At 52.7% G+C, this 27,154-nt stretch overlaps 1 protein-coding gene across 5 annotated transcripts in view; it reads left to right on the top strand.

Moving 5' to 3' along the window:
• ARRB1 (arrestin beta 1) overlaps positions 1-27,154 on the top strand; it is a 172,356-nt gene that overhangs the window by 83,803 nt on the left and 61,399 nt on the right. For 4 of the 5 annotated variants that reach the window (XM_034759322.1, XM_034759323.1, XM_034759319.1 and 1 more), the window contains exon 2: positions 6,471-6,501. In XM_034759322.1, the coding sequence (XP_034615213.1) occupies positions 6,471-6,501 (31 nt within the window). Of the gene's footprint in view, positions 1-6,470; positions 6,502-17,117; positions 17,226-27,154 lie in introns of all 5 variants that reach the window. The other variant, XM_034759321.1, reaches the window with a different exon arrangement.

Here is a 27,154-nt window from a genome sequence, read left to right as displayed (position 1 = left end):
TCAAGTTGCAGTGGGGGAGGTTTAGGTTGGATATTAGGAAACACTATTTCACTAGGAGGGTGGTGAAGCACTGGAATGGGTTCCCTAGGGAGGTGGTGGAATCTCCATCCTTAGAAGCTTTTAAGGCCCGGCTTGACAAAGGCCTGGCTGGGATGATTTAGTTGGGGTTGGTCCTGCTTTGAGCAGGGGTTGGACTAGACCTCCTGAGGTCCCTTCCAACCCTAATCTTCTATGATTCTATGACTGAGCAAAGCAAGGCTGTAGAGGGCTGGGCTATCTCTCTGTGTTTGTGGGCACGTGCGGCTGTGGTTTTGGTGCTCAGGTGGGCATGCATCTTTCTGGGTGTGTCTGTGTAGTGCCTCTGTATGAGCAGTGATTTTCCCTGTGTCAGCGTCTCCGTGTTCTGGGTTTGGGTTCACCTGTGTGCGTGCTTCATTTCCCGGCCTGTGCCCGCCTGCTCCACTTCCCTCCATGTGCACAGCGAGCTCTCTGCTTCCCTGGGACCCGACTGCAGAGGTGCCCCCAATGAGCTGGGAGCAGAGGCGTTGGCCAGGGTTGGCACCTCGCTGGTTATCTGCCAAGATGCCCCCCTCCCCTCCTGGCCGAAGGAGTCTGACAGATTGGCCAGAACGCGCAGGGAGCCAGAGGTGCATCCCCAGCGTCCCCACTTGCCTTTCTCGCAGCTCCAGAACAATGAGCACGGACCCTCCCGCCGCTGCCTCTTGCCGGTTCACGCCCGCAGGCTGCTGCCTTTGCCCTCGAAGCCCAGAGGATACACAGCACCATAAACCGGCCAGCGCTCGCTTTGACAAAAGAGACAGCTTGGCTGAGCGGCTGATACCACACAGCCTGTGCAGAGAACCTCTTTCTTTTTCAATGGCTCTGAGCTTCCCGGGGTGGCTTTCCCCCCAGGATCACAAAGCTCTGGAAGTGTTAATGAACTAAGCTTCCCAGTCCCCTTGTGAGGGTCTGGTACACCCGCTTCGTAGCTGGGGGAACCTGAAGCGTGGAGAGACCAAGTGATGTGCAGTCACAGAGCGCGCCAGAGCGAGGACTAGAACCCAGGAATCCTGAGCCCTGCTCCTGTGTTCTGACCACTAGGCTACACGGTCACTGCAGTAATACACCCTGACCCCACATGCCTTTGCCTTAGGATGGAGGGGAAGATGCCACCCTCCAGCAGTGAAATGGAGAGCGCAGATGTCACCGCACTGCCTTTGAAATGACAGAGCAGCTGGCAGGGACGTGAAAGGGAAGGGAAGTAGCGTTCCAATTATGCCGCGATTCTCTGAGCAACTGAGAAGCTGCTGCTGCTGCTGTGTAGCGAATGGGGAGCGGAACAGAAGCACAAAGAACCTCTCTCCAGCTGCACGGTGTGCAAACAATAACCCCCAACATCCGAGGGGAATCCGGCACGCAGCCCCTTTGGGAGAACAAGAGCTGAAGATGTAACGCTGGGCAGGGGAGCCTGGGGTCGCCGAGATGTTGACACTTCTTCGAGCTGGGAAAAGCTTCGACACAAAGCATTTAGCTGCTGCTCAATCAATAAAGCAAGACTCGGTTTGGGTTTCGGCTTGTCAGCTTCTCTCTCCCCTGCTGGGGTTGTTTATTAGCATTACAGCAGAGGCCCTGACTCAGGTGGGGACTCCATCATGCTGGGTGTTGCATAAACCCACAGAGAGACAAGCTCTGTATCTATATAGCCAACACAAACGGTGGGAGGGGAAACTGAGACGGGAAGTGGCTTGCCCGTGCTCACCCAGTAGCAGAGCTGGGACTAAAACCCAGGTCCCCGACTCCCAGGCCAGAGCCCACCCCACTGAATCACGCTGCCTCCCAGTGGCTGAGTCTAGGAACCTTTTCGAAAGGGTGGATTAGGTGGGTGAGAGCTGCCCAGGAGGCCTCGGAAAGGGGAGGGAGAGTTGGTGAAATTGACACACAAAGGCAAGTTCAGAGGCAATGTATTGTGCTGCGTAGCGGTCGTGTTGTGTCGGGTGTGAGACAAGAAAAGGCAGGTCTCCCAGAGAGTGTCCTGATTAATGCGACAACCTCCCCTTTCAAAATAGGGCTGCGTCCCATCAACTGTGGTGGACCAAGAGCAAACGAGCTCTTATTCCCATGGGCGGTGACTTGGCACGGACCCTGGGCCTGTCAGTTCACTCCCCGCGTCCGTGGCATCCTGTGACATGGGGAACCTCCTGGAAGGGAAGTAGGTGGCCAACTCCCATTGAATTCCAGCGGGTGCCTAAATCCTTCTGGCCCCTTCAGAATCTCAGCCAAAGTTCCCGCAGTGCTGTGAGTGCCCCCCGTAAAGGGCAGACGTTTTTCTAACACAGAGATCCCGTCTTGGGCTGGCTGACCTGGTCTTTGTCTAACCCGGCTTCTGTTAAAACGGTTTGGGGATATTGGATCCAATGGAGATGAAAGAGCAAATCGCAAGCCCTGCCTAGCCCAAGGCAGGAAGGCCGCGGGCCCTGGGGCCCTGTACACTCCTTGGCACGTTTACCCATTGTTACGGCGATTACTTGGAGAGAAAACTCTTTGGGATAATCCGTATGGCACCGACGGGGTCCTGGAACGTGCTGTTCCAGACAATGAATCATAGTAAGAGCTCACGGGCGATATTGTGAAACAGCCTGTGGAAGTTCTGGCAGATCGTCTCAGCTCCCAGGAGCTGCCAGGCTGGATCAGACCAACGCCCCACCGAATCCAGCAGCCTGTCTCGGAGCATGGCCAGGACCACATACTGCAGCGGAAGGTGCAAGAGTCCGAATCCCCGCAGTGGGCAGCGAATAGTTATTTATGAGTGTTAACGTCCGCTGGTGCTTGTGCAGTGGCTGGTCCCTGGGCTGACACCCCGGATGTGGAATCAGGCACCTCCAGAGCCGAGGTTCCCCAGTTATGGGCTGTCACAATTTATAACCTCTGTGGATCAGGCACAGAGGGTGACTTGTAACAAACTCACGCGTGGGTTACTCTTGCATTATGAAAGGGTAAATAGGAGTGGCTGATTGCCCTTCTCTGCACCAGTCAGTGTGTGTCCTATACCTTAGCACGCCTCCTCTCCTTCGGCTTCTCAGCTACACAGGGCCAGTCTTTCAGTCTCTCCGGCTGTGGGTTTTTCACCAGGCCTCTCTAATTATTCTCACAAGCTGCCCCTGTCTTTCTGCTCCATCTTTTTGGAGATAGGGTGACCAGAACTGACCCTGGTACATCTAGGTAGCGTAGCACAGATGGAGAGAGGCTCTCCGGGTTTGTCCCCCAACTGGTTACAGTTATGTCAGATCCCAGCGACGTATGCCACAATCTCAAATTGTTCCTCCCAAGGCCCCTCGCTTTGCATTTGCTGGCACCGCCATCATGGTGCCCATCCCCCTATCTCTGCTAGGTCCCTCCGACGTTCCTCTCTGTCTTCTCTAGCCCTGATGAACCTCAGTGACTTTGTGTCATCTGCACATGTCCCCTGGCCCCGTTCTCTCCCTCTTCTAAAGCATGAAGAATTACGCTAACACCAGCCCTCGCATGGAGCCTTGTGGGCGCTGCTCCCTTTAGCCATGATGAAAACTGACCATTTGACCCCAGATCTTTGTTTCCTGTCTCTTAGCCCGTTGTGAAGTCAGGGCGACACTTCACCTCTCGGCCTGTTAGTTTCCCTAATAGCCCCTCGTGAGGGACTTTCCAAAGGCTTCTTCAACGTCCAAATAAGCTATATCAGCCATAACTAATCTCCTTTATTCCCTGTGCTCAGAGAACTCAGACAGATTAAAGAGACACCAGATTCCTTTCCCGTCTGTCTAGGTGCAGATATTCTAAGCAGGCTGAGCTGGGTGCAATGGACACTAGCCCCGTAGGGGGTCCCAGGTAATTTTACCTCACCTCTATCCATGGACTGGACGTAAACGTCCGTTTAAATCAAGGGACCAACTCCCTTTGGCTTCAATGGGCGTTGGATTAGTGCACAGCTTCCTGGAGTCAGGCTGCCTGCGTTCTCTCCCAGCTCTGCTCCTGACGCTGGGTGACCATGGCGGAGCTGCTCTGTGGTTACTCTGTGGGAGGCGCTGGGGTCCCTGGGCGATGAGTCTAGCCAGACAGACGCGCTCGAGTGACATTTCCTGCAGCAGTCCTACTGAGGAGGACGCAGGGAATTATTCCCGAGTTGCAGTAGCAGATCCTCTCTCCCAGCTCGGCACAATTATCACTTCACCAAGCTCCTTAAAGAAACCCCCAGCGTTTGACTTTCTGACGGCAGCCGGGATCTGGACGTGCAGCGGCGACACGGGGTCCATTGCCAAGCACCTGGCAGTTTGTCACTAGCAGTCAAGTGAGCTAGCACGGCTGCCTCTGCCGAGGGATTTTCACCTTCCTCAGTTGCATGATGCTAACGTATCCACCAGGGAGGCAGCTCTCAGCCCAGACTTCCTCCCTCAATGCCCCCTGGTTTCTAGCAACTCCAGAACAAATGGAGCAGCGTCAGCACAGAGCATCAGCTTTGCAGAGAATGCTTTCTAATGCGACAGGCCTAGGGTGACCATACATCCCATTTTTGCTGGGACACTCCCCTTTTTTAAGCCCCGTCCTGGACATGCTGACTTTGGGGGGGGGCAAAAATGGGCCTTTGTCCCATTTGTTCTTGCCTGTTGCAAGTTGCTCTGATCAGTTGGCAAGAGCAAAGGGAACAAATGTCCAGTGGGTTGAGCCCCCTTAGGGGGGCGTGGAGGAATGTTTGGGGAGGCCAGTGGCGACACAAGGCGCTGGGTGGTGCCGGGCTCGGGCGATCAGCCCGGGGCAGCGCAGGGCTCAGGTAGTCAGCCCCAACCCCAGTCCCAGGCAGCACAGGGCTTGGGCGGTCAGCCCAGGGTGGCATGGGGCTCAGGTGGACAGCCCCAGTGCCAGGCGCCGTGGGGCTCAGCAGTCAGTCCGGGGCACAAGGCTCAGGTGAGCAGCAAAGCCAAGTGGCATGGTACAGCCCCATGCAGGGTGCAGGATGTCTCAGGTGACCTGCAACACCAGGCGGCTCAGGACAGCCCTACATGGCATCCTGCTTGTGGAGGGGAGGGATAGCTCAGTGGTTTGAGCATTGACCTGCTTAAACCCAGGGTTGTGAGTTCAATCCTTGAGGGGGCCATTTAGGGATTTGGGGCAAAAATCTGTCTGGGGATTGGTCCTGCTTTGAGCAGGGGCTTGGACTAGATACCTCCTGAGGTCCCTTCCAACCCTGATAGTCAATGAAATCTGGTCACCCTATCCAGGCCCTGACTGAGATTGGGGCTCTCTCACTGGTGACAGGCCCCTTTAAGAGGGAGCAGGGCCCACAGCACTAGTGGCTGGCCAGCTGTCTCCCAGCTGGGGTTGAGAGAAGGCACCAGGCCTGTATAAAGGAGAGCTGTGTGAAAACAGACTGAGCAGGGAGGGATTGAATGAATGTCGCAGGAAGGCTCATGCAGTGGGCCCCAGGGAATGAGGGGAAGAACCAGTTTGGCAAGTGCAAGCTAGGCCTAGAAGCAAGGGATTAACTCTGGAGGGGGATCCCCCAGAGCAGGGGTAGGACCCTCCAGTGAGGAGGCCTGGGAGTGGGCTGCAGGAGAAGGCTCACGGGGAGACCTGGGTCCTCGAAGTCTCAGGTAGGAGACGTGGAGAGCGGGGCGCTGGCAGAGGAGCTAAAGGAAGTGGGGCAGAGGGGTTACACAGTGAAGCACTGCAGTGTTGTGCCCGGGTTTTCCTTGGGGAGGAGCTGATTTTTCCGTACGGGGTTTGCTGACTGTGGCACTTTGTGAATAAAAGGCTTTGAATTTTCTACTGAGAGAGACAGTATTCCTTTGCGTGGGTGACTACAGGGGACAGAGGCAGGCATCCTTGGGGTGCTGGAGTCTGCCAGAGGAGGGGCCACCATTTGACACAGGGAAACTGAGGCACAGGGGGAGCGATATGCCCAAGGTCACACAGAGCTGGCAATATAACATGAGTGTCCCCAGCCCTAGCCTGGTACCCCTTCTGCTAGACCTTGCTGCCTCCTGTTAGTTAGCTCAAAATAGTGAGTGTTAGCTGCAAAATGTGCTGCTAGAATTCAGTCTCTGCTCCCATCCCCACCCTTGAGACGACCGCTGGCTTTAAACAGACTCACAGTCACGCTGCCGCTGATTTCAGCGCGTGGCTTGCTTGAGTGATGACTGCACTCCACTGGGTTTTGTCCAGTTTGGAGAAGGAGTTAAAAGATCAGCTAATGCTGATCGGAGCTTCGAGCAAACTTTAGGGACTCTGGTACTACAGGGTTAAGCACGGGGTAGACAGACAGACTATATCAAAATCCGTATATATAGATGCCTAAATGAGCCCCGGGCTTGCCTATATTGTGTTTTGGCTCCTCCGGTTTAGCTATGCCAGTACAGCTGCACGCCCCTGTGAAGTTCACCCTGGTTTCAAAATCTCTCTTCTCTTGTTGCTAACAAATCTTTCCCTTCCTTGTTTTGCAGAGTATTTAAGAAAGCGAGTCCCAATGGAAAGGTGAGTCCATCATCCTTGTATCTTTGGGTTTCGAAAGCCAGGAGTGGGGTGTGTGTGTGTGTGTGTGTGTGTCAAAAGCCTTTTTTTCAAGTGTGTCCTGTCAAAATTCGAGGGCCCCTTTTGTGGCCATGATGTGACAGTGTCTGAATGTGCTGTGAAATGTGTGCACGAGGCTTAGTGAAGGGAATGCGGAAGTAAGTCACCTGGCCAATAAGGCATTTTTAAACCGCAAAATGTACAGTGCTTGTCCCACAATAGGGAACTTTGCTCTTCATTTTATGCTACCCAAGTGTCTGCTAGATGGTTCTTGGAAGACCTGGGAAGCAATGGCCCCTGCCTCACACTGCAACATTCAGATCTGGATACAGTCTTGCCAGCCCCGGGTGTTCAAGTCTCATGAGTTGGGTCCAAAAAAATCTTGAGATTGGTGTAAAAATAATGAGGGTTTTTTAAATAATGAATTTTGGGTTCTTTTTTATTTGCCTTTGGTTTCTGAGCTATAAGGGGGTTTGTGATGGGTTCCCCCCCTCGGGGTGCTGCCTGGAACTGGGGTACCACTGAGCCCCCTGACCCACCAGCCTGGGCTTCCACTCACCCTGTAATACTGTGACAAGCTGCAGACACGCTCCTGGTCTCACACTTTCACCAGCACACAGGTAGGGACACACCCAGCTGCAGCTACACACACAGGTGCTGAGATCAGCTCTGCATGGGAAGGCTCAGCTAAGGCACCTCCCAGTTCCTAAGGCACCCCCCCCCCCCGAAGTGTAAACCCAAAATTATACCGTCTTGCACTTCACAGGAAACTGTACGGCATAAGCTCATGAAAGTCACCTCCTCCCTCAATGTGGAGAGAGAGATGCAACAGTGTTCTGCCCCCCAGTTATGATTTCCACCCACTGGTTTTAGACAAAACAAAAACAAGTTTATTAACTACAAAAGATAGATTTTAAGTGATTATAAGGGATAGCAAACAGATCAAAGCGGATTACCTAGCAAATAAACAGAATGCAATTTAAACTTAATATACTAAATAGGTAGGATATAAAGTAACGAATTCTCACCCTGAGTGTTAACAGGCTGGCAGATTCTTAAGGCACAAGCTGCCTTGGCTTTCCCAGGTTTTCATACTCAGGCTAGCAATCCCTTAGCCTGGGACCAGTACTCCCCCCTGGTCAGTCTTTATTCCTCAGGTGTTTCCAGGTGTGGTGTTGTAGGGAGAATGAGGTACCATCATGATGTCATTGTCCCCCTTTTATATCTCCTTCCCACTGGCTGGAAAGCTCTGTTGCTGTGGCCTGGGTCAAACAGTTCCTATTGTGCAGTGCTATCTCTGAGAGGTTTCTATTGTACACAGTTCCTGAGGTAATCCTTGTGCTTCTGTGAATTTCCTCAGTAAGCCATTAACATTGTTTGGCCTTTTTACTGTTGCGCCGGAAAGGCTGCTTGTGGGTGTTTTCAACCTCACAGTATGTTTCCATAACACTTACATAGCCGAACTTCAAAACGTCACATACGACGATAGCACATACAATCCAATGAGATATTAATGTCTAGCAGATCAAGACTTTTAGAATGACACCTCACAAGGCAGACTTTGTATAAAACATATCCTAATTACATGACTGGTGAATATTGGGGTGCCTGGGTGTCACAGGGTGCTTGGGTCATGTTTTCAAGCTCTTCTCTGCAGCCAAAGGGGAAGAAACTTGTTTTAAAAAAAGAATGAGCTGAAATTGTCATGCAATCCCATGAATCCAGGAATGTCATAACTCAAGATAAAATTGTAAGTCGGCAAACAGTCAAAGTTCAGGAGTGTCTAGAGCAGGGGATTTGTTTTGGCCTAATGTAAAGCACCATCAATCTGCAAAATGAAAATCTGGCTTTTAATTCACATCCAGGGCTTTGTTAAAGCTCCATCTCTGTTCAGCCGCAAATGAATCAGGGAACAGATCTGTTCCCCTGCAGTTGACAGGGGATTAAGAAACTTCTCTGTAGCTCCCTGGGCGGTTTCCCTGTCCTAAAAAGGCGCATTCTTGCTGAGAGTGGAGACTTGCAAAGTGAGACCAGCTGGGTCTGTTTGTCAGTCAGTTACCCAGAATTCTGCAGGGAGGATGACATGGCATCTGATTGGTCAATCCAGGATTGAGGTTTTATCTACCATTGGGAGGAAGAGTGTTTACCTTGCTTGAAAATGAAACAAACTGTAGATTTGCCTCTCCCTGGTGGTGAGATGATCTCACTTTGCTGGGAAAATTAGGAAATCTGAAATGAAACTCGAAACAGCAAGCGGGCCCACTAGACTAGGTTTTGGGATGAATGGATTAGTGTGTATCAGTACCACTTCCCCCTGCTGGATGGAATTAAGACTGCTCTGTGTGTCATAAGAACCGTACTGCTCATGGAGACTTTCCCCAAGGTCGGGGGCCTGTGCTAGTGGAGCTGGAGGGTCTCTGTCCTCGTCGCAGTGACACTGTGGCCTTTGAGCAGACTTGGTGCCCATCCTACATGCTGCTAATACCACAGGTTTGTCACAGTGTTTTGCAGCAGGCTGCTCAGTTAAGGAACCTGTTTGTCGCAAAAAGAGATTAAAATGCTGGATGTAAGGGGAGAAATCTGTTGGTGATTGAGAAGGGGACTTATTAGTAAACTGGGACAGGAGGGTGGGAGGAAGCCATTGCACATGTGACTGGTCAGCTTGCCCCCAGCTGGGCTTAAAAGGGCAGCTGGAGCCTAGAGGGAAGAGACATGATGAGTCAGAGCCGCCTGAGAGCACAGACTGGAGGGGCAAGGAAAGGGGCAGGTGAGAGCTGTCTGGGAGACAGACTGCAGGGAACATTAGGATGTAAGAATGGCCATCCTAGGTCAGACCAAAGGTCCACTTAGCCCAGTATCCTGTCTTCTGACAGTGGCCAGTGCCAGGTATCCCAGAGGGAATGAACAGAACCGGTCATCACCAAGTGATCCATCCCCTGTCGTCCAGTCCCAGCTTCTGGTAACAGAGGCTAGGGACACCATCCCTGCCCATCCTGGCTAGTAGCCATTGATGGACCTACCCTCCTTGAATTTATCTAGTTCTTTTTTGAACCCTGTTATAGTTTTGGCCTTCACAACATCCTCTGTCAAGGAGTTCCATGGGTTGACTGTGCGTTGTCTGAAGAAATACTTCCTTTGGTTTATTTTTAAACCTGCTGCCTATTAATTTCATTGGGTGACCCTGGAGTAAATAACACAGGAGGCTGCAACGGGCTGAGTTGTTGGAATCTAAGTAGAAGCGACATGAGACTGGTTACTGTCAGGTGGTGGCCTGAAGAGGTGGCTGAGCAGAAATCTCACCTCTCAGTGCTAAGGATGAATATTTGGGCACCATGAATTAGGGTTATTTGGACTATAGAACAAGGGCAGAACAGAACTAGGAACCGAGTGTTGGGGGATTCATGGGTGAGGGAAATGGACAGTCATGGGACCTCTATATATTTTATGGTGTGAATCGGGCGAGTGGTTGTACCAGGAAGATTTTATGGACTATTGAACCTATAAATGAATAAATTACATCTGGGGGCAGGCCTTGGTATCGGACAGTGAGAGACTGTACTTGTTTTAATGGCTGGCCCAAAGGGAAACGGGGGCAGATGCACTTACTTCATGGCTTGCTGCCAGTGGGTGCTCTACGACAACAAGTTGATATAATAGATATGGACGAGGCTCCGGAGCCTTCTCCTCTGACTGAGCCAGTTCATCACAACAGCTCTGGGTCAGTAACAGCTTCACAGCAGCTATGAGAGCAACATTAGCCCTGAGACCAGAACTCAAGTTCAGTTCCCAGCCCTGCCCCTGTTTTGCTGGGTAGCCTTGCTGGTCACTTTCTCTCTGGGTGTCTCTCTTCCCCCTCCTGCTGATTGTCTGTTTAGCTTGTAAGCCCTGTTTCTCCCTATGCATTTACAACCCCTTGTGCAATGGGGCCACGGTTGAGGCCCCTGTGCAGCACGGTACTACAAATATAATACGTTCGCCTGGGGGAATTCTGCACTACTGGGCATGCACATAATTAATGAGCCATTCATATTTTTAATTTTTTGCGCAGAAGAAAGCTTCTGCTGGAATGTTGCTGCAGTTCTGCCTCTTGCCCACCAGACGGTGCTGTGGCGCTAGAACAGAGCAGCAGCTCACAGCCAGCTAGGAAAGAGAAAGAGCCTACCTTCTTCGCAGCACCTCTCAGGCCAGGTCAGGAGACAGGGCTATGGGAAGACAGACAGCTGGGGGTCTGGGGCTCATAAGGGCTGGTGGGGGGAGGACAGACTGGGGCAGGGGCTTAATGGGAGTGGAGGTGCAGGGCCACATGGGAATGGGGGAGTAGGTGTCTGAGTGGGGGTGGAGGGACACATGGGGACAGGGCAGATGTGTCTGACTGAGTGGGAGAAGCTGGGGTCAGCCAGGGTCTGATGGGGGAAGATCCCTAACAGTCCTTCCCTGCGCCCCCCGCCCCCCAAAAAAACCCTGTTCAATACTTTTCCCACCCATACCCAACAACCTTCCAAGTTCATACCCAGGCTCCTTCACAGTAATTACTTTCCTCTCCCTCAGCTCCTCCGTTACCCCGGACTCCCCCCAACCTTTGCACTGCTTCTGAGGGGTGTGGGAAATACGGTTCCAGATTGTAGTTTAAATGAATTATTACTCAGAGTTCTGTATTAATATGCCTAGTAAAGAATCTATTTGTCAAAAAAAAAATTTCCTGAATCTTTTTTGTTGTCTGTATTGTTACAGACACATTTGCTGACAGGTATTGTGAAATAAATCACCCAAAATAACTGAAACTGGTGTGATTATATTGTGTTATTTTGACACATAAAATATGCAGAATTTGAAAAATTGTATGCAGAATTTAAATTTTTTGTTGCAGCATTTTAAATGTTTTGGCGCAGAATTCCCCCAGGAATGACTATACATTTTTGAGGGGTGTGTCTGTACAGAAACTATTAGCCGCTTGGCCTGAAAGTCAGAAGTTTCATGTATTTGCTAACTCAGAAATGGCCTGGGCGATCTGCTGAGCAGAAATCTCACCTCTCAGTGCTAAGGATGAGTATTTGAGCCCCATGAATTAGGGTTATTTCGACAAAGTCAGAAGGGAGCAACTGAAGGGCTTCGAATGGAATGGATGTTGCATCCTTCAATATGGAGCCAACTCTCTTAGGTGCAGAGCCAATGGAACATTGAGAGACTGGATCGTAAGGAAATGTGCTTCCACTTACGTTACATTTGCGCCCATGCGGAGAACCAGTGGAGCATTTTGAGCAGAGAGTAGAAAACCTGTGATCGTATTGTCAAATCCAGGGAGTGCGCATGCAGCACATTTTACACTCTCATAACTTGGCCAAATGAAAATGATATTTTCTCCAGACCACGTCTGCAATGGAAGGACCATGCCTCTGCTAAATTTCAAGCTTTGTCTGTGTCCTACTGAGGTGCTAGAACTATGCAAACGTTCTCCTTATACGGGTCAAAGAGCATACTCTGCTTTCTTTGTCCTCAAAAACCAGCGCCCCCCTTTTGCTCAACTGTTTCAAAGCACTGTAAGGGGACATCTACACAGCAAAACAAAACAAAAAAAGAGAGACGCCGCAGCGAATGTCAGCACAGATCAGCTGACTTGGGCTTGTGGAGCTACCAAAAGCAGTGTAGATGTTCGGGCCCGGGCTGGAACCTGGGTTCTGAAACCCAGCAAGCGGGGAGGATCTCCGAATCCAGGCTTCAGCCCGAGCCCGGATGTGTATGTTGCTACTGCTAGCCCCGCAGCGCCGGCGCCTCTAGGACGTGCTGCTGTGGGGCTGGTTTTGCTGTGTAGACATACCCTTAGATGGGAGCACAGCAAATTTCAGCCCCATACATCCAAGTTTGACAAAGTTAGAAGTAGAGCAGATGAGGGGAGAAAAGGAAAAAAATTATGACACCCCCCCCCGCCCCTCCCACACACAATTTCCCTCCCACCTTTTTTAGGTTGAAATTTATCGCCTTTGGAAAAAATTGAGATTTTTTTCCCATTTCAGAACATTTCAACCAGGTTTGGAATTGGGTGAAAAACGAGGTGGGAAATGTCATCAAAGCATTTTTCAGGTTTATTTTTTTTAAATTTAAACATTTTATAATTTTCATAAAAAGCCGGCTCTGGGTGAGACACGTCTGAAAAGAGCCCTTGAGAATGGAGATATCCAGGCAATCTTAACAAGAGGTGTTGCTTTGCATTCCGCCAGCACCAGACCTCATGTGTCCACTCCCCACCACCCAAACATAAGTCTTTTAATATTAAAAAAAATAAAGCCTTTGAAGAGACAGGCCTATGTGCACCCCCTTTTCCCAAAGGATTCCCTGTCTCCCGATGAGATTATTCCCCATCCCCATCAAACCAAAACCGAAATCTGACGGCCAGCAAAGCTCTGCGTACCCATTGACACGCTAGCAGTGATCTGTTTCCTGTCCTGCGATTCTCTGCCCCTGCATTCAGGCACTTATAAGGGGTCAGATTCCCCTTTGTGACAGATTTAACTCCATTGGGTGGCATGGGAGTGAACTTCGGATTTGCACCGGTGTAAGTGAGCGGAGAATCGGGCCCAATCTTTATAGCAATCCAAATAAAGAACACAAAGCTAGAAGATGCCCTTGCTCTGCAGTTGTAAGAGAGGCCTCTAGTTGAAATAGTTACTCCTATTCATTGCACACCAGTTGGTTAATGAAGTCCTATTTATTGTGACTACGTAGTCGTTACTCAGTTGTCTGGTCACACTACATCGGACTGCAATAGCCCATAGTACAACTGTTACACCAAACTTAAAGGATACCCTTAGACTCCAAAGGTTAGATTTCTTCCAGTCCTCGGCATAGGTCAGATTTTCAAAAGGGCTCAGATCCCATAGAGGAGCCTAAAGAAGGGTAGATTCTCGGCACCCAGCAGCTCCCTGTGTGACACCGATAAGCAGTTTCAAAAGAGCATCCAATGGGCTGAGCTGCTGCAAATCAGTCCCCTAAATGGCCCCTAATGGAAAGTGGGACCCTTTGTCATTTTGAACTTCACTGTTGTGGCCTGAGAAACTGGTATAAGAGGGCTGGAGCCATCCCAGGGTGTCCGAATAACTGTGACTGCCTTTGATACTGTGCCTTTCATCCAGATAGCCCAAAGCACATGAAAAATGTACAGGTACTCTCTAACTTTCTACTTGCACAGGAATGCAGCCATCTCTGGGGTGGAACACAGCATCTGCTTAACAGCACACAGTGACACTACTCAATAGTTTAGGATAGAGGGCATGATTCTCAGTCACAACAAGGACTCTTCAGGCCTTGACTGGCAGTGTAAAAGACTCTTCTAGCAGTGTAAAAGAGCCTTAGACTGGGTGGAAATAACCCCCTGAGAATCTCTCATGTGCTTGAGTCCTTCCTGGCCAGTGCAGAGCTAGTGTGGCCAGAGTGCACTGCAGAACAGCTATTCTCTGCTTACTAGGGCCAACAGGTGAGACTATGGAAAGCACAGTGTGAATTAGAGCAGCCCTGAGACTGCTCTAGCTTATGCTAGGGGCTGGGAAAACCCTTTCGTGACCCCAGAATACAGGGAGCACAAAGTATCAGAGGGGTAGCCGTGTTAGTCTGGATCTGTAAAAAGCGACAAAGAGTCCTGTGGCACCTTATAGACTAACAGACGTATAGGAGCATAAGCTTTCGTGGGTGAATACCCACTTCGTCAGATGAATGTGGGGAGCGCAAAGGTAATTTAAAGCAACCTCCAACCCCGTTGCCTTGATCCCAAGCCCAGATGCAGTGACTCGGCAGAAATGTGCAGAAGAGGGAAGAGAGCTACTGGCTGAGTCGCCAGCCCCACTCCCTGAAGCGCCTTGGATTCAGGGGCAGGACTGCTGCCCAAGTGCCCCCCGCGCCTGGCCCTGCTTAGCTGAGGAGATCATGACCCAGTGGTAAAGAGACCAAGAAGGGAGAAGTGTGGAGTGAAGGGAACACAGGGAGGGGTGGGGAGGAGATCCAGAGTGAGGAAGAAGGGGGGGTATGCGGGGTTGGATAAGCACCATTCCTTCTTGCTGCCCCCTGGGCCTGCAGTCTCCCAGCAGTCCTGGCTACAAGGGAGAGTCAATGCAATTGCTCAGATGGTGCAAGCTAAGCCTTAAAAAGGGCTTGCCCTGCAGGGAGAGGGTTGAAAGCTGACAAGGGTCTCTTGAGCGCCCTCTGCTGCTAGTCAAGGAGTCCCACTCGGTCACATGGCTGTGAAATGTGGCGCAAGGGGTCTGCGCAGAGAGAGCCTAGGGGTGGCAAGGGGAGACTCCAGGTGGCTGACATATTTCAGCCGTGAGGCTAGGACGTGCAGGGACAGGCAGGGAGCGGGGAGAAGAGCCCCCCACGAGTGTGGATGAGAGGGTGCTTGTGTGGGGGTGGGGAGAAGCTGCACAAGGCATTGAGAGTGTAAGGATCTACCTGAATAAGCTCATAGCAGCTGGTAACAATGCTAGATACATCCATCATAGTCTTTTCTCTGGGGATCTAAGTGGTAACCCGGGGAAGGACAATGCTAGCAGTGTGACCTGGCCACTAAGGGACCCGCAAAGAGTGATTTTGAGCCAGCAGGTGCGTGGGTGAGAATTTCGCTCCAGAAGCTGGAAGGAATCCCCGAGGGGCTGGACTCTTGGTGATTCGACGCCCAGATCTGAGTGATTGCTTATTAGCTGTGTACAGTGCAAATATTTCCACCCTTCTCCTAAACTGCTCAACCAGCAAAGGCCTCCCAAGTGCTGATTTCTGACGTCAGAGAGCCCCTGTGCAACCGAAATGCTGCTCCCCTTTCCGCTCACCCGAGACGTTGGTGCAGAGAAAATCAAAGCTGACGTTTGAATAGCTGCTGGGCTTGGAAGCTTTAAAGCAATTCAGAGAAATAGATTTAAAAAAAAAAAAACGTTTCTGCAAATGCCACAAACACCTAAGCAAAGTAGAGCTTTCCATCCAGAGACCTCCAAGTGCTTTACAAAGAGGGAGGAGGGGGAAGTCTCATTTATTGCTATTTTAGTGGAGGGCAGCGAGGCACAGGCAGATTAAAGGACTTGCCCATGGTCACTCACCAAGTCAGTAGCAGAGCCAAGGATTCATAGCATTTAAGGCCAGAAGGGAACATTAAATCATCTAGTCTGACCTAATGTACAACACGGGCCATTAAATTTCTTGGGGCTCTATTTTTAATTGGACCATGCCCCCCCCCCCCCGGCCCAGCATGATGCAAAGCAGCCTCACCCACCCCCGCGCTGCTCTCTAATCCCTCCCTCCATGAGATTGGCTGCTTTGGAGACCATTTCGTTCTGACAAGCCGTGGAGCAGACTCTAGGCCAGGGGTTCTCACAGCAAATTTGTAGTGACCTCAGAGTGCGGCCACCAACTCTTGCTGTGGGCCGCCTTGATGATTTTCCCTAAAATACTTACTTAACCGTAGGATAATGAAATACGTCTGCACGTCCAAGTGCCGACCTGTCTCTGTCCCTGCAGCCCTTCAGGGAGAGCCCGCCCCGGGGAAGGTGGCTCGAGAAGTCAACCTCTGCCTGTGGAGTTCCAGGCTCTCTAGGCCTCGGTCGGGCAGGCGCGAGGGAACTGCCCAGGGAAGGGGAGCGCCCCGGCGACCGAATGCCACAGCTGCCGCCACTGACAAGAGCTGCCTCAGGCACCGCGCACGCTGGCCCCATGTGTCTCCAGCGACGCTGCCGGAGCCCCTGAGGAGGCTGCGTGGTGCAGGGCGCCCATCCCTGCTGGCAGCACCAGTGCAAACACCAAGGCGGCGCATCTCGCTGCCCTTGGTAACAGCGATTCAGCAGCAACAGCTGGGCGCTGCAGGAAGGGCCCCCGTTTTCCAGGAGAGGAGACTGAGGGCAAGGAGGGGGGGTGACACCAGCTGTTTGGGGGGGTGGCTGAACCTTTAAACTGTACCCCCAAATCGCAACATATAATGGCCGCATTTGGAAACACGGCTCTAGGCCTTAGTTAAGGGGCCTCACCTAAAACATCTTCAATGGAGGGCTTGTTCACGCCTCAGCTTGGGAAAGGTGCAAATCTAGCTCTGCGGATGCTTCCATGCTGCTGGGTTATTGTTAGCAGCGGGCGCTCAGACTCTGGGCGGGCACTGGGGACCAGGCCCCGAGAGGGCTGGAAAACCCAAGGCAGCGGCTGATTGGGACACGGCTGCTTTGCATAGCGAGGTGGAGGCCATGAATACTCATACCTGGGCGTGCTCCACCGGGATGGGCTCTGTGCAGAGCGGCTGTATTCACTAGTGGGCGTTTGTAGCCATGTAGCGTAACTGCAGAGAAGTCACAGCCACTGCTTTGCAAGGAGTGGGGGCAAGAGCTCCAAATGCCCAGAAATCGAGGCGGCACAAAAAAGCGACTGCCGGGGTAACGAATCCAGGAGTTGGACAGAAGCTTGTTTGCTGAATGTCTCTGTGCGTACAGCTGGCCGGTGAGTCATCCTGCCGGCTCGCCAGCGCCAGCGCTCTAAATGTGATTGAGATGGAAGTTTATTCAATAAGCTAATCGGATGAATCTTGGGGTCGGAGAGCTAATGAGTTGCATCTGGACTTCCAGGGGCGGTGCGGGCGAATTCCAATCTGATTTGTTCTGACGGCCAATCAGACATCTGAGCCGGGGCGGCAGGCAAGGCGGGGGATGTGCGTTCTCATGGATAATGAAGAGGTAGGCCTGAATGCCGGGGAAACAAAATGTAGGGGCCAATCCAGCCCTGATGTGACCTATTGACTGCGGTGAATCATAGAATATCAGAGTTGGAAGGGACCTCAAGAGGTCATCTAGTCCAACCCCCTGCTCAAAGCAGGACCAATTCCCAGCTAAATTCAGGGGTTAATGTGATCCTTACGTTGGTTCTTGTTGAGGAACAGATTCTTCTCTCTGTTAAACCAAAGAAACTCCAGTGATTTCCACTGGGATGCCCTAGATTTACATCTCTGTAAACGAGAGAACCATTTGACCCACACTGACTAGTGGCCCCTAACAGATCTAATACGTTAGACGCAGAGGAATGTTGGCTGGTAGTTGGAGCAAAAGACTAAGGGATTCCTGGCTTCTATTCCTAGCTCCGTTGCTGATATTAGTAAAGTCACTTAGCCGCTCCGTGCCTCAGTTTCCCTTCTGGAACATGGGGATGACAGCATGTCCTCCTGGGGGGGTTGTGGGGCTTATTTAATGTTTGCAAAATGCTCTGGGATCCTGGGGCTAAGGGTGCCGTAGAAAAGCAAATAACGCCACTAATATACTGGTAGCACCGCGACTATATGAGGCAGCCCCGGGGCAGGAATAAGCCACCTGGACATGGCTGAAGCAGTGCACCCATGAAAACAGTCAACCTGCACTCGGTCGTTCTACGGCGGGAGCCCGTGCCCCATAAAACGCAGAATGATTTCCAGCAGGGTGGCCGATGAAGGTCCTTAGCCCACTGTGAAGTGTCTGGATTGTCTGTCCTATCACCAGAGCCCCCATCACTGAAAGTTCTGGGCACTCTGGTGAGGATGTAGCCCTTCCCGTGAGTGATGCGCTATGGCCAACGAGTTCCTTTTCAAACCAGCTCCTGAAATGAATAAGCCAGCAGATCTGGAGCCAGGGATGGGCTTCCTGGTGTCGCCCCCTGGCCAGTGTGTTATGAATGCCCCTCTGTGCCCAGCCCTCAGAGGAGACGAGTCAGATACAGCGTGGGGAGCTGGACCGGCCGGGAAGAGGCAATGAGGATAGGAACAGAGATGGACTGGAGGGAGTGGCGTGTGTGCACAGCACTGCTGAGAACGGGGACGGATTTGTAGAACCCTGCAAATCTGCGGATATCTGCTTTATATATGCAGACCACGCTTACGGGTTGCAGGTCGGATGTGGATACAGATTTTGTATCCATGCAGGGCACTCCAGATTTGCAGGCATAGAGTAGCTAGGATCGGGGAATTTCAGGGCCAAAGTTTATTTATGTTTAGCCATAGATTAATATTTGGTAAGGGCTCCCCCTAGAGGGTGAAATTCACCCTGTGCAGAGGGCTAGCCCAAAGCCTACGCACCATTTAGGATCCTCCTAACTGGTCTGTACCACAGCAACCATCTCCAACTTGCCACTGTGAATGTCTAGAGCACGCTCTTAGAAGACAGGTTTCAGAGTGGGAGCCGTGTTAGTCTGTATCAGCAAAAACAACGAGGAGTCCTTGTGGCACCTTAGAGACTCACAAATTTATTTGGGCATAAGCTTTCGTGGGCTAAAACCCACTTCATCAGATGCATGGAGTGAAAAATACAGGAGCAGGTATAAATACATGAAAGGATGGGAGTGCTTTACCAAGTGTGAGGTCAGTCTAATGAGATAAATCAATTAGGATACCAAGGGAGGAAAAATAACTATTGAAGTGGTAAGAGAGTGGCCCATTACAGACAGTTGACAAGAAGGTATAAGTAAAAGTAGGGAGAAATTAGTATTGGGGAAATTAGGTTTAGGTTTTGTAATGACCCAACCACTCCCAGTCTTAGAAGAGGCATTTTTACGGCTTTTCTATAGGAAAGCTGCCGGCATTGCTGCTTTCAGCATATAACACACACACCTGCCGCTCCACCCTCCCCAAGAGCCGGAGCATCTGGAGAAATTCTCTGTGCATTAAACTCATGCTGTCACGGAGGAAGTGTCTGCAAGGACTGGCTTTGGTTTCTTGCGAAGAGCGGGCCATGGGCAGATGCATCCGTTGGCACTGACGGCTCTAGCCAGCATCAGTCATCCAAGGACAGGATCGGCTGTTACGCTGACGCTTAGAAATGACACTTATCAGATGGAGTTGCTCTCTGAATGCGCCGTGGCGTGAGCTCTCATAGTTATTGGAAGCCTATAACTGGATCTGGGCATTGTACTCTGATCTGGCTCTGCTTCTGTGCTGCTGGACAATGACGGCAGACCCTGCATACGCATAATACCGGGCTCTTAGACGGCGCTTTTCAGCCATAGATTTTAAAGAGAGGATACCATATCACAGCCTCAAATTGCCTCAGTTTCCCTTCCCGTACAATGAGGACAATGGTGCTTATCCTGCTTTAAAACTTAGGGTTGAATATCAGGTCAGCCACATGGGAAGTGGGTGAACCCACTCAGCCTGACCCCCAAGCTGCCCTGGCTGCCCCAGCCCATTGACCAGCCCCCTGGCTTTAGGGGAGAGGGGGAGTAAGTGCAGGGCCTCAGGGTGGGGCACAGTCTGTCCTACAATCCCCACTGCCCGTCTAGCAGTAGACCTAGGAATAGAACCCAGGTCTTCTGACTCCTAGGCCAGGGCCCACTAGACCACACTATCTTCATCCCCCAAAATAGCCACGATTTTACCTGCTACACCCTCTTTTAGCCTAAAGGCCCCCAAAGGGGTTCAGCTACAGAGCCAAATCCGGACATCTTAATCAGCTTCTCCGGGGCTAGTCTGGCTTGGCGCCAATGTTGCTAAATCAAAATCTGCCTCACATACTCCCTTAAGCCACAGGTTCAAAGCCAGAGAGCAACATCTTGGTCCCCTCCTCCTGGTGAGGGAGATGAATGGAGCGCCGTGCAGTTTACTATGGGTGGGTCTTACTGGGCGAGACCTTAAAAATGAAAGTCTGGCCTGCTCTCTATTATTCAGTGATGTTTCTATCAGGGTAGCGTCCAGAGGCACCACCTAGATTCAGGGCCCAGTTGTGCTAGGCGCTGCATGTAGACATCAAATGACAGTCCTGCTCTAAGGGGTTTCTTGTCTAAGAGGCACGCTCTATAACCAGTTTTCCTTTGCTCGTTTTCATCCCACCTAGTTACGACCCTTTGGGTCCCCCTGTAGAATTCTTCCCCCTCATTATTTCCCAGCAGGTGAGGACTTCAAATGGATTGATTAGCTCTGACCTGGGCACTGTGGTATAATAGCTGGTGTTGGTGTGAGCACACTGCCCTCTGTGGGGCAAAGCGTCAGAGCAGCTCACAAGATGTGGGAGCGATCGTGTCGCCCGCTAGTGGACGCAGCTTAATACACTTGCTGCAGATTGAAAGCTGCCTCCGTTCCTCGGCGGGCTGTACTTTTGGAGCAGAAAGTCTTGCAGGTCATTGCCGGTTTGGTGCGGAGCATAAGGTGTGACCACAATTCTTGGTGTGGCTGTAGATGCTGTTACACCAGCTCAGAGCCAGGCAGCTTAGCGTCTCTGCCTGCCGCACAATCTGGACTCAATACAGCCAGCCTGGGGTCTCTTAAAGGGACAATAGCACGGCCACTGTGGCTACCCTTCACTAGTGTAACGTAGTATCTCAGTGTGCATCAATTCTCCCTCGAGTGGCCAGTCCGCTAGGAGAGAACAGCCTACTGCTGCTACTAGCTAAAGGAAATGCTCCTGTAACTCACGTGGCAGAGGCCTGTGCTGTGCATCTGCAGGTTGCGGAACTGACTCCTCCTGGCTGTTTGACTAGCTCCTGGAGAAGCCCTTTCCTTCGTTGGACAGTGAAACGCTTTCCCCAGGCTGTTTCTGCCCCAGTGCTGTGTCGCTAGCCCTTGGAGCTGTACCGCGAGTGGACAGGGACCCTCGACTGGCTTGGGTCTGATCCTGAATACGCTGGGGGGGTGGGGGGAAGCAAGTTCTTTGAAATACTGACATCTGCAAATCTGGGGACTCGAGATGAAAGCCAGGACACAGCAGCCTTTATTCCCTCATCATGGATGACGTTCATTTCAGCGCTGAATACCGGCTGCTGGGAACCCTGCTGGTTTGCTTTCTCCACACAGAATGCAGTGGTGTTTAATTGCCTGCAGCTCTCAGCACCTCGGTGCGTCTCTCCGCCGAGCGGCATCCTCTTTGCTTACCAGACAATGGCTCGGCTGGCACCTCCGGCAGGCATATAACAGCCGGGGCTCATTTTTGCTCGGCGGAGGACAAAGCCCTCGGCTTGCTTGTTTATCTCGCCCTGTGCAGGGCATCAGATGTGTGGCTTGAGCAGTGCTCTGGGAGAGATTGCGCTCTTTGTTCCTGGTTCCACCGGGCTCGGCTGGAGATAAGCACGGCACAAGAGGCGCTTTGGCAAGGCCTCCAGATAAACAGCGACGTTTCGAGTTAATTCCCGGCAGGTGGAAGATGCCACATCAACAGCCTTGAAGGATGAAGTCGTCTGTATCTACAGAGCAGGCAAAGCCTACAGCCTACTTCACCCAGTGTCAGCCCCTGCCCTGTCTCGCTGGCCCCACTCCTGGGGTCTGTTCCAGACGCTGGGGAACATCCAACACCCCTACGTCCAGGCTCTAGTTCATTAAACTAACTCAGTTCAATAAACCGAAGGCTGACGTCCTGCAGCCTCTTCTGCTGTTTGATCAGAGGCCTCTGAATTTCCCCTGAAGGGCCTTTGTTTGCCGCAGGTCATGCCACGCAGGTCTTTCCTCTGGCCGGGTCACATGCCTCCTGTGGGTCTGTCTTTGACAGCACTTTGACTTCAGCAGAGCTATGTGGACTTACTCTAGTGGAGAATTTGGCCCTATATTGTTGCTTTATTTATTATTTTACCAGCGTAAGCAACCCCCTCTTGGGCTGACAGCAGCATTCGAACCCAGGACCTCCAGCACGCCAAGTGCCTTGAGTGCTTGAGTTACAGGAGCGGCAGAAACCGCTTCTACTCAGAAACCTCTTCTGTTATGTACGCTCCTTGCGTGTGTGTGCAACCGTACCATCCACGCCGTACCTATCGACTAATCGCTGTGTGATCCTGAGACCCCTGTCAGTCACAGCTCCTTCTTACGCCCATTCAGACTCCCTTATACCTCCCGGCACCCACAGGCGAGGAAGGCTTAGCTGCCGCAGCGTGCTCACCAAGGAGCTGGAAAAAGATGTACGTTAATGCAGTGGCGCCTTAGAGTTACCGTTCAGGATGCACAGCACCCTTTTCACCACCAGGGGGCCCAAATGCACTGCCCGCCAGACATGCCAAACCCGCGGGAAAAATGCAGAAATTGGGCTTGTTTTTGGCTTAATTTGCCCCAAATTTCCTGGTGCCCTACGCAGCTGCGTACTTTGCATATGAGTAAGGACGGCCCTGACTGTGCTGCCCAACAGAGGGGAGTGACTATGAAACAGCACAGTCTAGTTGTGAGAGCACAGGGCTGGGAGTCTGGAGAGCCAGGGTCTAGTCCTGGTTCTGACCTACTGTGCTCCCCGTGACTTCCCCTTTCTGTGCCTCAATTTCCCCCTGCATCGTCTTGTCTATTTAGCTACTCCCTCCCCTGAAGAGTTGACACTACCTTACTATGTGTAGGCCCAGTGCTTAGCACCATGGGGGCCTGATCTCAGCTGAGCTTTGGGTGAGGGATAGCTCAGTGGTTTGAGCCTTGGCCTCCTAAACCCAGGGTTGTGAGTTCAATCCTTGAGGGGGCCATTTAGGAATCTGGGGTAAAAATCTGTCTGGGGATTGGGCCTGCTTTGAGCAGGGGGTTGGACTAGATGACCTCCTGAGGTCCCTTCCAACCCTGATATTCTATGAGTTCCTATTGCAATGAGGTAGTGGTCATCAAATATGGTGCTTGGATTGGCACAGAGCAAGGGTGTGGTACCTTTAGCAGCCCCGAGGAAAGGCAGTTTGATTTCCTACCCCCCTCCCCACTGCCTTCACAGAGAAAGCACACGTTTAAAGCGGATGCAATCAGTGTGAAATACGATTGGAGCTGTGTTGCTGGAATTGGTGTAACCCAGGGCTTAGCTGGAACTGACTTAACAACTGCAGGGAGCATGAGCTCACCCCGCACGCCAGCTGTAAGCCTTGGAAACAAGGATGCTGCGAGGCTCAAAGACAGACTTGACCGAGCGATTTAATGGGCGCTTTGCTACAGAATGTCCCATACGTGGATGCTGCTGCAGACAGGAACAAATATTTTAGGGGGGCTACATGGGGAGAATTAGATGCATCTTGGGGCCTAGATACCTCGGGCTGGCTGCAGATGGAGCCAGCTTTTAGCCTCTTTATGAACCTCTGAGCTGCTGAGTCATAACGTCGGTATCTTCTCAGCTAAAGCAGGAATGGGAGTGCCTAGAAAGGCAGCGTGGGCTTGTGGCTAGGGTGTCGTACTGGGAGATCTCAGTTCTGCCCCTGACCCCACTCTGGGACCTTGGCCAAGTGCCTCGGTTTCCCCAGCTGTACAATGGGACTGCTGCTACTTGCCCACTGCTGCGGTGGCGTTGAGAGCTCTGTCGGGTGCTACAGAGAAGAGCTGGGGGTATGACATGGGTCTGTAAGGCAGAGACCATCTCTTGCTGTGAATGTACAGTGCTCTTGATCAAGATGCTACTATCATGCACATAATAGTAACATTGAATCTCAGCTGTCCGTCTCCTGGGAAATGTATCCCCCATCCACTCATCTACCCCCCATCCTGCCACTCAGAGCTCCGTGTGGGAGAGAATGAGGCCGTGTAGCTGCAGCGCCCCCAGTGGACATCAGCTGGATCAGCAGTGCTCAAAGACGCCGCGCTACGTCTGCCCTTCCAGAAAAGCCCAGTAGCATTTAGCAGGGTTGGATGGAGACCTGTGACCTGAACAGGGAAGGAGATCCTTTGCCCAGGTGGCTGTTGAACCAGGGATACAATGCCCACTGAAGTCAGTGGAAAGACTCCTAGGAACTTCCTTAAATCAGGGCCATAATTCTCTCTCCGAATACTGTCGCTTGACCCACAGAACCGGCAGCCGGACAGCTCGGGGCACTGCCGTCTCTTGGGCTTGCCCACCAGCGTGGAGTTTGTTCCGTAGTCTTTGCCAGCTGGGCACCAGACACGGCTCTCAGCTTGGGTCACTCCAGTGGAGAGCGGAGCAGGGCACTCTGTGTGCTATCTGCACGGCTGAGGCCTAGCTGGGTCCCTCTGGGCAAATACGTGAAGCTGGACTCTGCTGGGAGCTGGCCGTCAGCCTCTGCAGATCTCCCCGCCAGCCCTACAGCCTCCCCGGCCACTGCTGCCAGTGCTGGGCAATGGGTCCCAAGGCAGCTGGCGGAGATGCTCCATCCCGCCAGTGCCAGGCAGCTGGCTACCTGCTGCCGACAGCAAGACGCAGCTGGGGATAAAGTGCAGCTCAGAGACTAGCGTAAGGCCGCTTGAGGGCACAGCTTTAATTGGAGCCACGCTGGCAGCGAACATCGGTCCTCTTCTCTCATGGCAGAGTCGTGTGGAGCCGGCTGCTAAGGAAGCGCTTGTAATCCAGGCCAATGATCTCTTTATGCAAAGTGAGCTGGGGCAGCACCTGTAATTAAAGCAACACAGATCTGCTGGGAGACCATTAGAATTGAAACCAGCTCTGTTTTCTTCCTCCCTTCCCCTGTCTCCAGATGAACAGCTTGTCTCTCTCCCTCCTGCTTGCTTCCACTTATCCAGAGGGCAGAGCAGAGCAGGCTGGGCCTGCCGGCCGCAGGAAGCCTGATCTGAATTTCAACAGCTCATGAAGTGGTGGGGGCGTGACTCATCGCGGCAGCATCTGCAGCGCAGCGGGAACCGTGTGCATCAGTTCCCCGGGGCATGCACGGCGCATCCTCTCTGCTCCCTTCCCACCGGGGGGAGATGATGTGGGGCGCGCAGATGGCTCTGGGAACAGGAGGGCAAGCCTAGCCTTTTGGAGTCAGGTCAGCAGCCAGCCTGTCCAGGTAAACAAGGACGTGACTCAAACTGTCACCCACCCCAGACCCGTGCTGAGGTCTGTGAAGGGCCCCGGGGGCCATGTTCCAGGCTCTTCTGGCAGTGATTCCAAACTGACCCTGCCCGGGAACGTCCAGGCGCTGCCAGACGAAGCCTGTTCTCCTGTTCTCGGTCTCACGGTAGCTGACAGAGGCCCCCGCCATGATCAGGGCCCCATTGTGCTAGGCTCTGTACATGCACAGGGTGGAAGTCCCTGCCCAGAGGAGCTTCCAGTCTATATAGACAAGACAGACGACAACGTGAAGGTGATCAGAGGGGAAGTGACTTGTCCAGAATCACGCGGCTGGGCAGAGGCTGAGCTGGGAATAGAACTCAGCTCTCCTGAGTCCTGTCCAGTGTCCTAGCCACTGGCCCACACTACGTCAGCCCAAGCAGGGCTCGGGAGCCGTCCTAACATGGGCTTGTCGCCCCCGCATGGCTAAGCAGGGGGCATGTGGCTGCTGCTGCTCATTAACCTGAGCAGGCTTGCTTCACTGTCTCCCTCCCCAGCATTGTGTTACGGGGGAAACTGAGGCATGGCAGATGCCAGAGCCTCCTGGAAAGCCACTAGGCTCTTTGTTATTGCTACTGATTTTACGGGGAAGGTGCCCAGCTGCTATGGCGATGGGTGACAGAATCAAACCCTTGGTGGGAGTTGAATGCAGCACCGCCAGAACTTGCAAACCGCCGACGCTGCTCGTTCGCTGTGGCGGGGTCATTTCTTTGCATTTGCTGGAGTCCCTAACGGAATCGGAGCTCCCTTGCTCAAGGTGCGGAGCAGACCCGTAGCAAGAGCCTGCCCCTGCCTGAAACAGGCGAAACGACAAGGGCTGTAAGAAAGGGACCACTACCCTCATTTTACTAAGGGGAAACTGAGGCACCACAAGACAACAGCGCGGACCCTCAGTGGTATTTAGGTGCCTCCGTCCCAGTGGGAGTTGCAGTGTCTGCAGTGGGGGGTTTGAATCCCAGCAGTACCTACTCGTGGTTTCACTGCCGCCTTCCCGGTTCGTCTGACATGGAGACAGTCAGCTCTGTGGGGCCAGGACGTGTGTGAGCAGCACCTACCACAGCGGGGCCTGGACCCCCGCCTGCGGTTCTCAGGTGCTTCCACAATCTTAAGCGTGCAATTCACTGGGCCGTAGTCATCCAGCCCTTGCCAGGCACATATGCCTGTGCCATGCCTCAGCTCATCAGCCCTGCCTGTTACTCCGCATGGCAGTAGGACGCCCTTCCCGCTTCCTCTCCCCGCGGAGCGGAGAGCAGGTGGACTGTGCGCTGGGAGCGTGCGTAGGTGACCTCATTCTGTACCACAGAGCTGGGCACAGGCCTCCTGGCACCTCCTGTCGCGGTCACACGGCTCGTTTTATGGGCTGCTAACGATCGCATGTGTTTCTACAACCTTCTTCTTCCAAGTGTGGCTGACAAGTGGGCCCACGCGCGGCCAGGGCTCTGAAGGGAAATGGAATTAGCCAGGAGATCATATGTTCCCAGGCCAGGCTGCTCCCTTCCTTTCAATCTCATTGTCCTCGCCCCTGATGCCCTTCTGGGGCTGATTGGATTAACCCCCTGCCGCAGGGTCTGACTCTCAGGAACCAGGCACACAGCCTCTCCCCACAGAGCCCTGGGCTGGCCCTTGGACTGTCCCGCTGTACGGCTCGCTCCCCGGTATCCCTGGGGCAGCGTGGTCCTAGGGCTGGGACCTGGGGGCTAAGCGGGCGCTGGTCTCTGTTGGGAAGACTTGAGCTTGGAGGGGAGGGAGTTGACTGCAGAGAGGGGGGGATGGCTTTAGTGCGGGATGAAATTCCAGGCACCAGGGGCAGGCGAGGGGGTGAGAGCAGGAGAAGGGATGGGGTAGCAGGGACGGAGGAGGGGGCGGAGGCCTGGAGGAGGTGGTGTTGGGGCTGGCTGGGGAAGGCCGGAGGAGGGGGCGGAGGCCTGGAGGGG

This window comes from Trachemys scripta, chromosome 1 (genome assembly GCF_013100865.1).
Source record: "Trachemys scripta elegans isolate TJP31775 chromosome 1, CAS_Tse_1.0, whole genome shotgun sequence".
Classification (NCBI taxonomy): domain Eukaryota; kingdom Metazoa; phylum Chordata; order Testudines; family Emydidae; genus Trachemys; species Trachemys scripta.
This window is presented reverse-complemented; position numbering and strand designations above follow the sequence as displayed.